This window comes from Myotis daubentonii, chromosome 5, assembly GCF_963259705.1.
Source record: "Myotis daubentonii chromosome 5, mMyoDau2.1, whole genome shotgun sequence".
Lineage (NCBI taxonomy): Eukaryota > Metazoa > Chordata > Mammalia > Chiroptera > Vespertilionidae > Myotis > Myotis daubentonii.
Window position 1 is genome coordinate 76,290,751 of NC_081844.1, and position 11,196 is coordinate 76,301,946.

Below are 11,196 nucleotides of genomic sequence, written 5' to 3' on the forward strand. Positions count from 1 at the left end.
TGCCTAGATCTCTACCCCAGTGTCGCCCGCTCCCGCTCCCAAACGGGCTGGGCACGGGGAAGACCTGCCAGAGCCATGGTGGACGAGGTGGTCCGCATTGCCAAGAAGATGGACAAGATGGTGCAGAAGGAGAACGCGGCTGGAGCATTGGATTTGCTGAAGGAGCTTAAGAATATTCCCATGACCCTGGAACTATTACAGTCCACAAGAATTGGAAAGTCAGCAAATGCTATTCGCAAGCACAGTACAGATAAAGAAGTGATATCTTTAGCAAAGTTTCTCATCAAGTCTTGGAAAAAGTTACTAGATGGACCATCTACTGATAAAGGTCCTGACGAAAAGGAAAAAGATACTGCAATTACATCACAGAATAGCCCTGAAGCAAGAGAAGAAAGTCGCTCCAGTGGCAATGCAAGCAGCAGAAAGGATGAGACCAATGCTCCAGATACTTATGTGTCATCATTTCCTCGGGCGCCAAGCACTTCCGACTCTGTACGGTTAAAGTGTAGGGAGATGCTTGCTGCCGCCCTTCGAACAGGAGATGACTACGTTGCTCTTGGAGCTGATGAAGAAGAATTAGGATCTCAAATTGAGGAAGCTATATATCAAGAAATAAGGAATACAGACATGAAATACAAAAACAGAGTACGAAGTAGAATATTAAATCTTAAGGATGCAAAGAATCCAAAGTTAAGGAAAAATGTGCTGTGTGGCAATATCTCTCCTGACTTATTGGCTAGGATGACGGCAGAGGAAATGGCTAGTGATGAGCTCAAAGAGATGAGGAAAAACTTGACCGCAGAAGCCATCAGAGAGCATCAGATGGCCAAGACGGGCGGAACCCAGACTGACTTATTCACATGTGGCAAATGTAAAAAGAAGAATTGTACTTACACACAGCTACAAACTCGTAGTGCTGATGAACCGATGACAACATTTGTTGTCTGCAATGAATGTGGAAATCGATGGAAGTTCTGTTGAGTTGGAAGAATTGGGAAAAAGTCTGGACCACTGAGAAAATGGATTTTGTAACTGGCTTCAAAACTAGGCCAAGGAAGTCGTTTTTCTGCAAATCAGATTTTTAAAGAAAATGCATCCCTATGTCTTTGTTTTTGACATAGTATCATCCTTTCTTAAATGCCTGTAGTTTCAGATCAGTAGGGAGACTACGTAATAATTATATGGTATCGATTTTTTTTCCATTTTTATAAGTAATTGATATTAAACTTTTATCAATTAAATTTTTGGCAATTTATTTTTTTCCTTCTTAAAGGAAAATTACTTTTTTTACAGTCTGAAACAAACACAGTAGAAATGTTATTCTTCTCAGTTAATACATAAATGAAAATTATAATATAAGCCAAACCAATGGACATGGACAACAGGGGGATGAGAGCATGAGTGGCGGGGAGGAGGATGGGGGTTTAATGGGGTGGGGGGTGAGGACACATTTGTAATACCTTAACTAATAAAGAATTAAAAAAAAAGAAAATTACATTTTTTCTTTATTGGCATGTACCTGCAAATATTAAAGGAGGAGAAAGGTAATATAATTGTAAGTTTATTAAATGTGCTGTATACTTGACCAGCTTATCTAAATTGTACATAATATTTGAACTAGCATATGAAAGTCTTTTTAATTATTATATTCACAAGTCTGGGATAATTAGATATTATTTTGCATTTGTAACTAACCATGATCATTATTTCTTGTAATTTCTTATACATGTTTATTACTTGATCTTAATGGATTTTACTTTTGGAAACATGACTTGGCTTTGTTGGAATCAGTTCAGTTTTGTTTTATGTACCTGTCTGAATTTATACTATTTTAGTTTTGCAGAATATTGCAATGGCAAAGAATGAAATGTCTAATGGTTTTCCCCTCATAGGAAGATATACTGGGAAGGAAATGTTAGTGTTTTAGTATAGTGCAGTTATTAAAAATAGCTCATAATTAGATTTTGATTTGGAAAATCAAAGGCCCATTGCAGACCCACATAACCTTTCTCTGTGGCCACTCAATAGGCAACCTCATTATTTCCCCATATTCTACTCAATGCCACCCAAAATGCTTCTGCTCCAGCATTCACCTTACCTCGGGAAATGAAATCAACATCTCACAGTCAATTCCATCTTCTCCCCCCACCACATTCCCCATTGTAGCTCTTCCCTGGAGGATCTCAGTCCATTTACTGCTTTCCATTCCTGCAGGCACAGCCCAAATTCAGGACACCACCATCTCTCACCTGGGTCATTCACCCTGCCCACAGCTTTGACTGAACTCCCTCTATCCTTTCTGCGCTCCACAGACAGAGTGCTATGTTAACAGTGTGCTTCTGATCATGTCATTTCCATATATAGAACCCCTCAAAGGTGTCCCTGCCCCCAGAATGGACACAGATCTCAGCAAGGCTATCAATCCCCTTTACCCAACCCTGATGGCCTCTCTTATCATGTGCAACCTCAAACTCGATGCTCCAGCAGCCTGGGCACTTCAACGTTCCTTGGCCTTCCATGTCATTCTTCCTGCCTAGAACACTTCTCTCCCAAAAGCTTGTTTCCTCTGAAAGCCTTCTGTGGGCCCAGCCTGAGCCAGGTTCCCACACAGACCCCATAGCTCCTCATGGATGAATTTCATGTAGGCTACCTGGCCCCATCCATATCTACTTCCTTCACCACTTTCCCTTCCCAGGGAGGGGAGCTGCCTCTGTGTCTCCAGCTCTAGCATAGGGCCTGGTACTCAGGACCTCAACAGGGAGTGGGAAACAAAAATATATGAAGGAAGGCAGGAAGAAAGGAGGAAAGGAAGGAAGGAAGAAATGAATGAATGCATGAACACTACTATGGCCTCCAGCAGACCTCACTAAACACACCAGTTGTATGTCGCTGAATGAATAAACAGCCACCTTGAACAGCCATGTTACACTCCTTTTCCCCAAATCCATTGTGTAAACAAAGCCACACTCCCTTCTGGTAATCACTCTACTGTGTTCATCCATACATTCATTCCACAAACATTTGCTGGGGACAGTTGAGGCCCTGGTGGGGATTCGGGGGCCATGAATGTCAAAGAAGCTCTATCTAGTGGGGAAAACTAACAGGAGAACAGAGATCCACACAGCAACCTTGTCCAGGGAAGGAAAGGCTACTGGTAGGAGGCGATACTTGTCTAGTCCCAATCCTAGAGCACCTCCTCCAGCTCAAGAGCAGGTATGCAGGGCCACCTTTGACCCTAGCATGGCTATGAGCATAGCAAATGAAGCCCTGCTTTCATGCTGTCCCTAAGTGCCATCACTGGCCAATGGCTCCTCAAAACAAGCCAGACTTGTCCCCCTATCACCTCCATCCTGAGGGAAGGACCCAGTGACTCTTCTGAGCAGATGGCAAAAAATATCTGTACTGGGTGGAAAGGCACTGAATGAATGGAAGGGCAGGTGGGTGCAGGCCTTCCCTTTAAACAGAGGTCTCCTCGGCCTGCCCGACCCCTGCCTTCCCCATTCACCTGTGATCCCTCCCTCGGGGAGGGGAGAGGCGCAGACTCCGCTGTTTGGCACTAAGGCCTGACTGCTGATGACTCTTGTAGGCCCTGGCAACCACCGCAGCAGCTGGAGGCCTGGTGCCTCCATGGAATTCCCCAGGGCAGAGTCCCCAGGATTAACCAATGCCACACAGAGGGAATTGTGTATGTTGACACCATCTATACCAGCGGCTCTCAACCTGTGGGTCACGACCCTTTTGGGGGTCAAATGACCCATTCACAGGGGTCGCCTAAGACCATCGGAAAACACATATAATTACATATTGTTTTTGTGATTAATCACTATGCTTTAATTATGTTCAATTTGTAACAATGAAAATACATCCTGCATATCAGATATTTTCATTACGATTCACTTTAACTACGAACAGTAGCAAAATTACAGTTATGAAGTAGCAACGAAAATAATTTTATGGTTGGGGGTCACCAAAACATGAGGAACTGTATTAAAGGGTCGTGGCATTAGGAAGGTTGAGAACCACTGATCTATACCCATCAACACATTCTGCACATAGCCATTCACTGGACTACAGGACCAACCCTCCCGTCCAAGTTCCTCCCATTAGGGATTGAAGAAAAATTAGGTGTGTCTCTGTTGACTCAGAGCTTTGACTCCAGGCAGACAGCAGAGGGCAGGAGGTGCAGCTTGAGTGGAGCCACCTAGTGGTGGCTCTACTGCTTCAGAATTAGAGCCTGGTGCGCCCCTCTTCCCCCCTTCCCGGGAGGAAAAAGGAATCTGGTAACATCTCTAGGAGCCTGTGGGGACAGCCCTGAACTGGCCAAGTGTGTTCCCAGAGACTGCCCCCGGCCACACACACGTATTTGGTGCGTGCGAAAAGTGAGCTGGCCCCACAGAATGACTACAAGTCCCCCCTCAGCTGCCTCTACCATGGGCCCCTGCAGCTAAGTCAGCTGAGCCAGCACAAGCTGGGCTGTCATTACAGGGTGGAGAGAGGCAGTCCAGGGCCTTCAGGGGCTATAATTACCCATCAGGTCCAGGACAGGCCCTCATGGTCGACACAGGGGGCCTATACTTTGGCTTCCCTTACCACCCTACCCCCCTGCCTTCTGTCTTGGGCAAGAAACATCTAGACTAGTGCAAATGCCCAAAGGGACAGAAGATAGTTAGGTATGGTACTTACAAATCTTGATATTTTGATGCACAGAGTGTAAAGCATACTTTTTAAAATTATTATTACTACAATATATAAGCCCTCTGCACCCCCTGCCCTTCCCTCTTTCCCCAGCCTTGAACCCAAATTGAGGCTGGGTGGGGCTTAGAAATGGTTGTGGGCGAGGTGATAGTCGGGGATAGCTATTGGACATCTGACTTAGCTACTGTTTAAAAGGTTGGAAGTTCAGTGGTTTGACTATTTTTCCAGGCCTTATCAACATGTCAGGAAGCCAGTAGAAGTAGAGGAGAGGGAAGAAATGAGAGGTGAGGCTGCAGAGGTCTTAGGGGCAGATCACCTGAGACCTCATGGGCCACAAAAAGGGGCTTAAGTATAATGGTGAGGGTAGCAAGGCAGCACTCCAGAGTTAAGGTCAGAGCCCTAGACAGTTTGGTTCAATGGATAGAGTGTCGGCCTGAGGATTGAAGGGTTCCAGGTTCGATTCTGGTCAAGAGCACATGCCAGGTTGCAGACTCGATCCCCAGTAGGGGTCGTGCAAGAGGCAGCTGATCAATGATTCTCTCATCATTGATGTTTCTCTCTCCCCCTCCCTCTCCCTTCCTCTCTGAAATCAACCATATATATATATATGTATGTATGTATGTGTGTGTGTATATATATATATCCTATATAATAAAAGCCTAATATGCTAAGTGTCCTGTCATCCATTCAACCAATCAAAGTGTAATATGTCAATGATATGCTAAGGTTACTCAACCTCTCACTATGATGTGCACAGACCACCAGGGGGCAGACGTTCTGACCAGTAGGTCCCTTTCTGGCTGGCCAACGCCCCCCACGTCCCTCCCAGGCCCCAATCATGCACTGGTGGGGGTTCCCCTGCCTGGCCTGCGCCCTCTCGCAATCCAGGACCCCTCAGGAGATGTTGGAGAGCCAGTTTCATCCCGATCCCACAGGCCAAGCCAAGGGACTATATATATACATTTTCTAAAAACCCTAGCTGATTTGGCTCAGTGAATAGAGCATCGGCCTATGGATGGAAGGGTACTGGGTTCAATTGTGGTCAAGGGTATGTACATTGGTTGCAGGCTCCTCTCCAGCCCAGGCCCTACTCAGGGCATGTGCAGGAGGCAACCAATTGATGTGTTTCTCTCACATCAACATTTCTTTTTTTTTTTTTTTAATATATTTTATTGATTTTTTACAGAGAGGAAGGGAGAGAGATAGAGAGTTAGAAACATCGATGAGAGAGAAACATCGATCAGCTGCCTCCTGCACATCTCCCACTGGGGATGTGCCTGCAACCCAGGTACATGCCCTTGACCGGAATCGAACCTGGGACCTTTCAGTCTGCAGGCCGGCGCTCTATCCACTGAGCCAAACCGGTTTCGGCAACATTTCTTTCTGTCTTTCCCTCTCTCTTCCACTCTCTCTAAAAATCAATGGAAAAAATATCCTCTGGTGAGGATCAAAATAAAATAACAGAGTTAAGATCAGGGAGGAGCAGGAACTGATTTGGGATTTAGGAAGAGCACCCAGTCTGCCTACTGCAGGGGTTGGGGGAGAAGGAGGGGCAGAACCTGGAGGTGGGTGGGAAGGGGCTGCTGCAGAGTCTAGATCAGCATTTCTCAACCTGTGGGTCGAGACCCCTTTGGCAGTCGAACGACCCTTTCACAGGGGTCGCCTAAGACCATCCTGCATATCAGATATTTACATGACGATTCATAACAGTAGCAACATTACAGTTATGAAGTAGCAACGAAAATAATTTTGTGGTTGGGTCACAACATGAGGAACTGTATTTAAAGGGCCGGGAGGTTGAGAACCACTGGAGATGAAAGCTGATGGTGCCCTGGCCAGCATTTCTTAGTGGTTAGAACGTCAGCCCGCACACTGAATGGTTCGATTCCTGGTCAAGGGCACGTACCTGGACCCAGTAGGGGGTGGGGTGGGAGGTAACCAATTGATGTGTCTCTTTCACATTGATGTTTTTCTTTCCCCCCACCCCTTCCTCTCTCTAAAAATCAATGGAAAAAATATTCTCAGGTGAGGGTTAATGTAAAAAAAGAAAGAAAGAAAGAAAGCTGATGGTGACCTGAACTGGGGAATGATAATGCATACTGAGAGAAGTGAGTAGATTTAAGAATTAATAAAGAGGAAGGACTATGTCCATTCGTTCATTCTCATTCAATAAATACTCATTGAATACTTTGCTCCCCATTCTGCACTCCCTCTTCAAAATGAGGCCCTCCTCCTCACCCAGAATGGGGTCTTTGCCCCCCTTGGATCCCTCAGCCCTGTCGCCCCTGAGCAGGCCCTGCTGGAGGCAATGAGTGGCAGCCCCCACAATGCAAAGTGGCCACCCCCAGAGAACACACCAGCACGCTTCGGGGTTCCAGCCTGACATGGAATCCTAATCACAACGTCTGGTTTCCTTAATTGCCAGACTCCCTCCACTACAAGGTAACCACCTGTGTAACGATGGTCTTGGCATTAACACCACCCTTCTTCTCCCTGTGCCTCATTGCCCACATTAGCTGCCCAATGCACTTCCTCTTGCGACAGTGACACATGTTTGTAAGTCACCTTGTATCCTTTTTGGAGTGAGACTGGTGTCAGTCAATCTGTCCATGAGTGGCCCTAGCCCAATCAAGGTGTGTAAATTCTCTAGTGTACAAACTGTGGGTTCCATTTCTATCACACACATTGAAGATTTGCATATTCATTACAACAACTTGCCAGTAGATGAAAATAAAATGAATTAAAAAGGGGGTATCCCTTGCTTATTTGTACAATATCACTACCTCCACATAATCACAGGAGCCTGTCACCTGGGTGGTTGAGGCCTGCGTGTACCTGCTTCAAGGGCCCCAACCCCTCTTATGGGCTCTCTCCTGCCTTCAACTAGTCTGCCTGTATCAGCTCTGGTTGTGGCTCTGACTCCCCCAGTCCCTTGAGTAGACACTATCATTCAAACTTGCTGGTGAGCCCTGTCTTCTATCCCTGGGGACACTGCCAAGGATTCTGACCCACCCCGGGGAGGCCAGGGCCCTCATTCTTCTAGAGGCCCTGACTACCTCACACCACATCAGACACATCCCAACAAACCCACATCCTATCTAAGTGCATCTTATATTTACCCAGTAAGAACATGGCTCTAATATAATGATATAAGGTTACATCTGCTAGCATTTAGTATTTATATTTTCTTTTTTGTAGTTTTCTAACTGTTTTTCTGTTTCCAGGTTTTGCATGAACCTGTGAGAAGCTTAATGATCACTGCGCCTCTAGTGCCTGAAAGACAAAACAACTTGACAAGCCTTTGTTGGGAGAGTCCTTACACACTCAACACACAGGCACACTCACACTCACACACACACACACACACATGCTCGCGGGCGCACACATGCACACATGCACTCAGAGATGTGTGTGCATGCATGATCTTGTGGAACTTGGCTTCTCACGTGAGGAGGAGGAGGGTCTGTGCTCTATATTCTGGCTCTGCCCTTAACCATGACTCTGAATCAGAAACTCTGATGTTGCTTTGAACCAGAATCTGACCTTATCCCTGACCTTGAACCAGCCAGTTGAAGTTTGATATCAGGAAAGTGTCCATCTCCATCATCTGCAGGAATTAGGGCCTCAGGAAAGCAGGGATGGCTTGGACAGGGCTTCTCCCTGCCTGAAGAGTGAATGACCCAGACAGCTAAGATGGAGGGATGGCTTTCCCACAGTGGCTGGGCCATCAGACCCTACTGTACATCAGCAACCTTCAGGGCAAGCAGTGCCCTCTCACTCCAACAGTCACCCAACAGCTCTAGGCCAGGCCTCATCAATACTTGGGATTTCCTCTACAGTCCATGCTGGGACCCCATCAGGTAATACGCTTCCCACGGGAAAGACTGAGAACACTTTGGGGGATTCTGCTGCTGTTCTGGTCCTGCTAACCTGCATCTGCAAAAATGATGTGGCCAGCAGAGGGCGCATAGAGCCCATTGCGGAACACCCTGTTAGAGGACCTGTCCCGGTCTTGCTGAAAGAGCCCTCAGGAACTGATCCTGTGCGCTACCCCTCCGACTTGCCAAGGGTTAACTGGGACCTTTGCCTAGAATTCTTAAGCATGAGCAACTGAGGCAGATAGGGGTGTTTACCAAGCGCTAGGGAATGACTCAATGCTGGGACCTGTAGTGGGAGGGTCCCAAACCCATTACTCAGCCATGGGTGGCAGGGCCCTTCATAGCCAGGTAGGTTGGTTTGCAGCCTCACTAACAAAGGGGTAGAATGCAGTGACATTAGGTAAGGAGATGGAGAAGGCCATTGACCGGACCCAGGATACCTAGAATATCCTGGCTCCTGTTGAGATGAACCCCTTAAAGAGAGAGTTCAGAGGAGCAGGAACAAGCAGTCCTCATCTGGGTTTCCCTGCTGCTTTGAGCCGCTTCTGTGATTGGGCAGCTAATGTGTGGAGCACTCTCCTTGTGCCAGGTGTGACCTAACACTTGACAGACATCGTCTGTGCTGGATGGCTTCTGCTTGTCCCTTCAGATTCCCCCACCTTCTCCTCATTCCCCTCTGTATCCCTGGCTGCCGACCTGTGTGGATGACATCAACAGGATCTCCTCCCCTGTGACTTCTGATTGGGTTTAGCCAATTGGCAGTATCAAGAACAGATCAGCTGGAGAGAGGAAGTGGACTTTGGGGAAGTTGCCCGAGGCCTACTGGAGAGCCTGGCTCAGCGACTTGACTGGCCTTGAGACTACCTTTGAGCCCCCTGGCCATGCTGAGGGGCAGCCAGGCCATCTGCCCTAGAAGAGCTTCCACGCTGGATCACTCAGCTCAAGGCCTCTGAAGCCCTCTACACTCTATACCCCCACTTGCTCATGTTCAGTCAGTCCATAAGCATTTGCTGACACCCACTCTTTGCTCAGGCCTAGTACCCAGGACACAGACACAGAGATGAGTCAGACAAAAATTCTTCCCCCACGGAGCTTATGGGATATTTTGGAGGGTGGGGGAAGAGAGGGGAGCAGGGACACGGATAAGGAAACGACAGTAAATCCTAGGGACTGAGGGAGACTGCAGAAGAAGGTTCTCATTGCTGAGTGGACGGTGAGTGGTTCTCACCCAGAAGTCAGCCAGGGGCACTCTTGGGGGTCTGAGAGACTGAAGCAGCAAAGCCTGGGGGAGGTAATGGCTAATTCACTTGGAGGTCTGTGGTAGCCCACTTTTCTGCTGGGTTTTCTGCATTTTTCTTACCAATTTGTAGATTATATATATCCTGGATATAAATCTTTTGTTGGATTTCCTCTCAGACGTGACTTTTCATTTCTTCACTAGTGTCTTTTGATGAATAAAAGTTATAAATTTTTATCAATCCAATATATCAATCTTTTGTTGTTTGGTTAGTGTTTTCTATGTCCGGTTTAAGAAAGCTTCGTCTATCCAAAGGTCATAAAAGTATTTTTTCATGGTCTCTTAAGAACTTTTATTGTTTTAGCTTTCATAGTTAGGTCTATGATCCAGCTCATTGTGCATAATGTAATGAGGACTCAAGGTTCAAATGTATATCCACTTGATCCAGAAATACTTCTTGAAAAGACCATCCTTACCTCACTAAAATGTAGTAGTGCCTTTGTTTTAAATCAAGAGACTGGATATATGTTTGTTCTGCAATTTTCTTCTCTATTAACTTTTTATTTAGGCATTCTTTTTTAATTGCTTAGAAGTTTTCCCTTAATATGTAAACTTAACTTACTCGAGGGGGTGTGCAGGAGGCATTCCATCAACATTATTAATGTTTCTATCTCTCTCTCCCTCTCCCTCTCTGAAATCAAAAAAATAATAATTATTTTTTAAAAGGTAAGAGATCCTTCTTTTTTACTGCTGCATAGTATTCTATGGTATAAATGTACCATAGCTTTTTTTTTCTACTCATCTACTGATGGGTACTTGGGCCATTTCCAGATAAATATGTTTTTTATTAATTTTTAGAGAGAGACAAGAAGAGAGAGGGAGAGGGAGAGATAGAAACATCCATGAGAAAGAACCATTGATCGGCCGCCTCCTGCATGCCCCCTACTGGGGATTGAGCCTGCAACAGAGGATGTGCACTGACTGGAAATGGAATTGGCGACCTCTTGGTACATGGGACAATGCTCAACCAACTGAGCCACTTGAGCCACACCGGCCAGGGCTGGTCCTGGTTTTTAGCATGTCTCATCTATATATACTAGTATAAAAGGCTAAGTGATCGACCATACATCCATCCAACTGTCCGACCAGCTGGCTAGTACATATGATGGGCACTGGCAATCCTATATAATAAAAGGCTAATACACAAATCGACCAAAAGGCAGAACAAACGGTTGCTATGACGAGCACTGACCAGCAGGGGGCAGACACTCAATGCAGGAGCTGCTCCCCGGTGGTCAGCACGCACCCACAGGGGGAGCACCGCTCAGCCAGAAGCCAGGCTCATAGCTGGCGAGCGCAGCAGCAGTGGCAGGAGCCTCTCCCACC

The 11,196-nt window shown here is 46.4% G+C and overlaps 1 protein-coding gene across 1 annotated transcript; it reads left to right on the forward strand.

The window, feature by feature from the left end:
* LOC132235621 (transcription elongation factor A protein 1-like) lies at positions 1–1,194 on the forward strand. The gene has a single exon (XM_059698329.1). It carries the CDS (start codon positions 76–78, stop codon positions 979–981), a length of 906 nt encoding a protein of 301 aa, XP_059554312.1. The 5' UTR covers positions 1–75; the 3' UTR covers positions 982–1,194.
* The last annotated feature ends 10,002 nt before the right edge of the window (positions 1,195–11,196 follow it).

What these genes read in the sequence shown, in the direction of transcription:
- LOC132235621 (XM_059698329.1), top strand. Translation starts at nt 76, where the DNA reads ATGGTGGACGAGGTGGTCCGCATTGCCAAGAAGATGGACAAGATGGTG.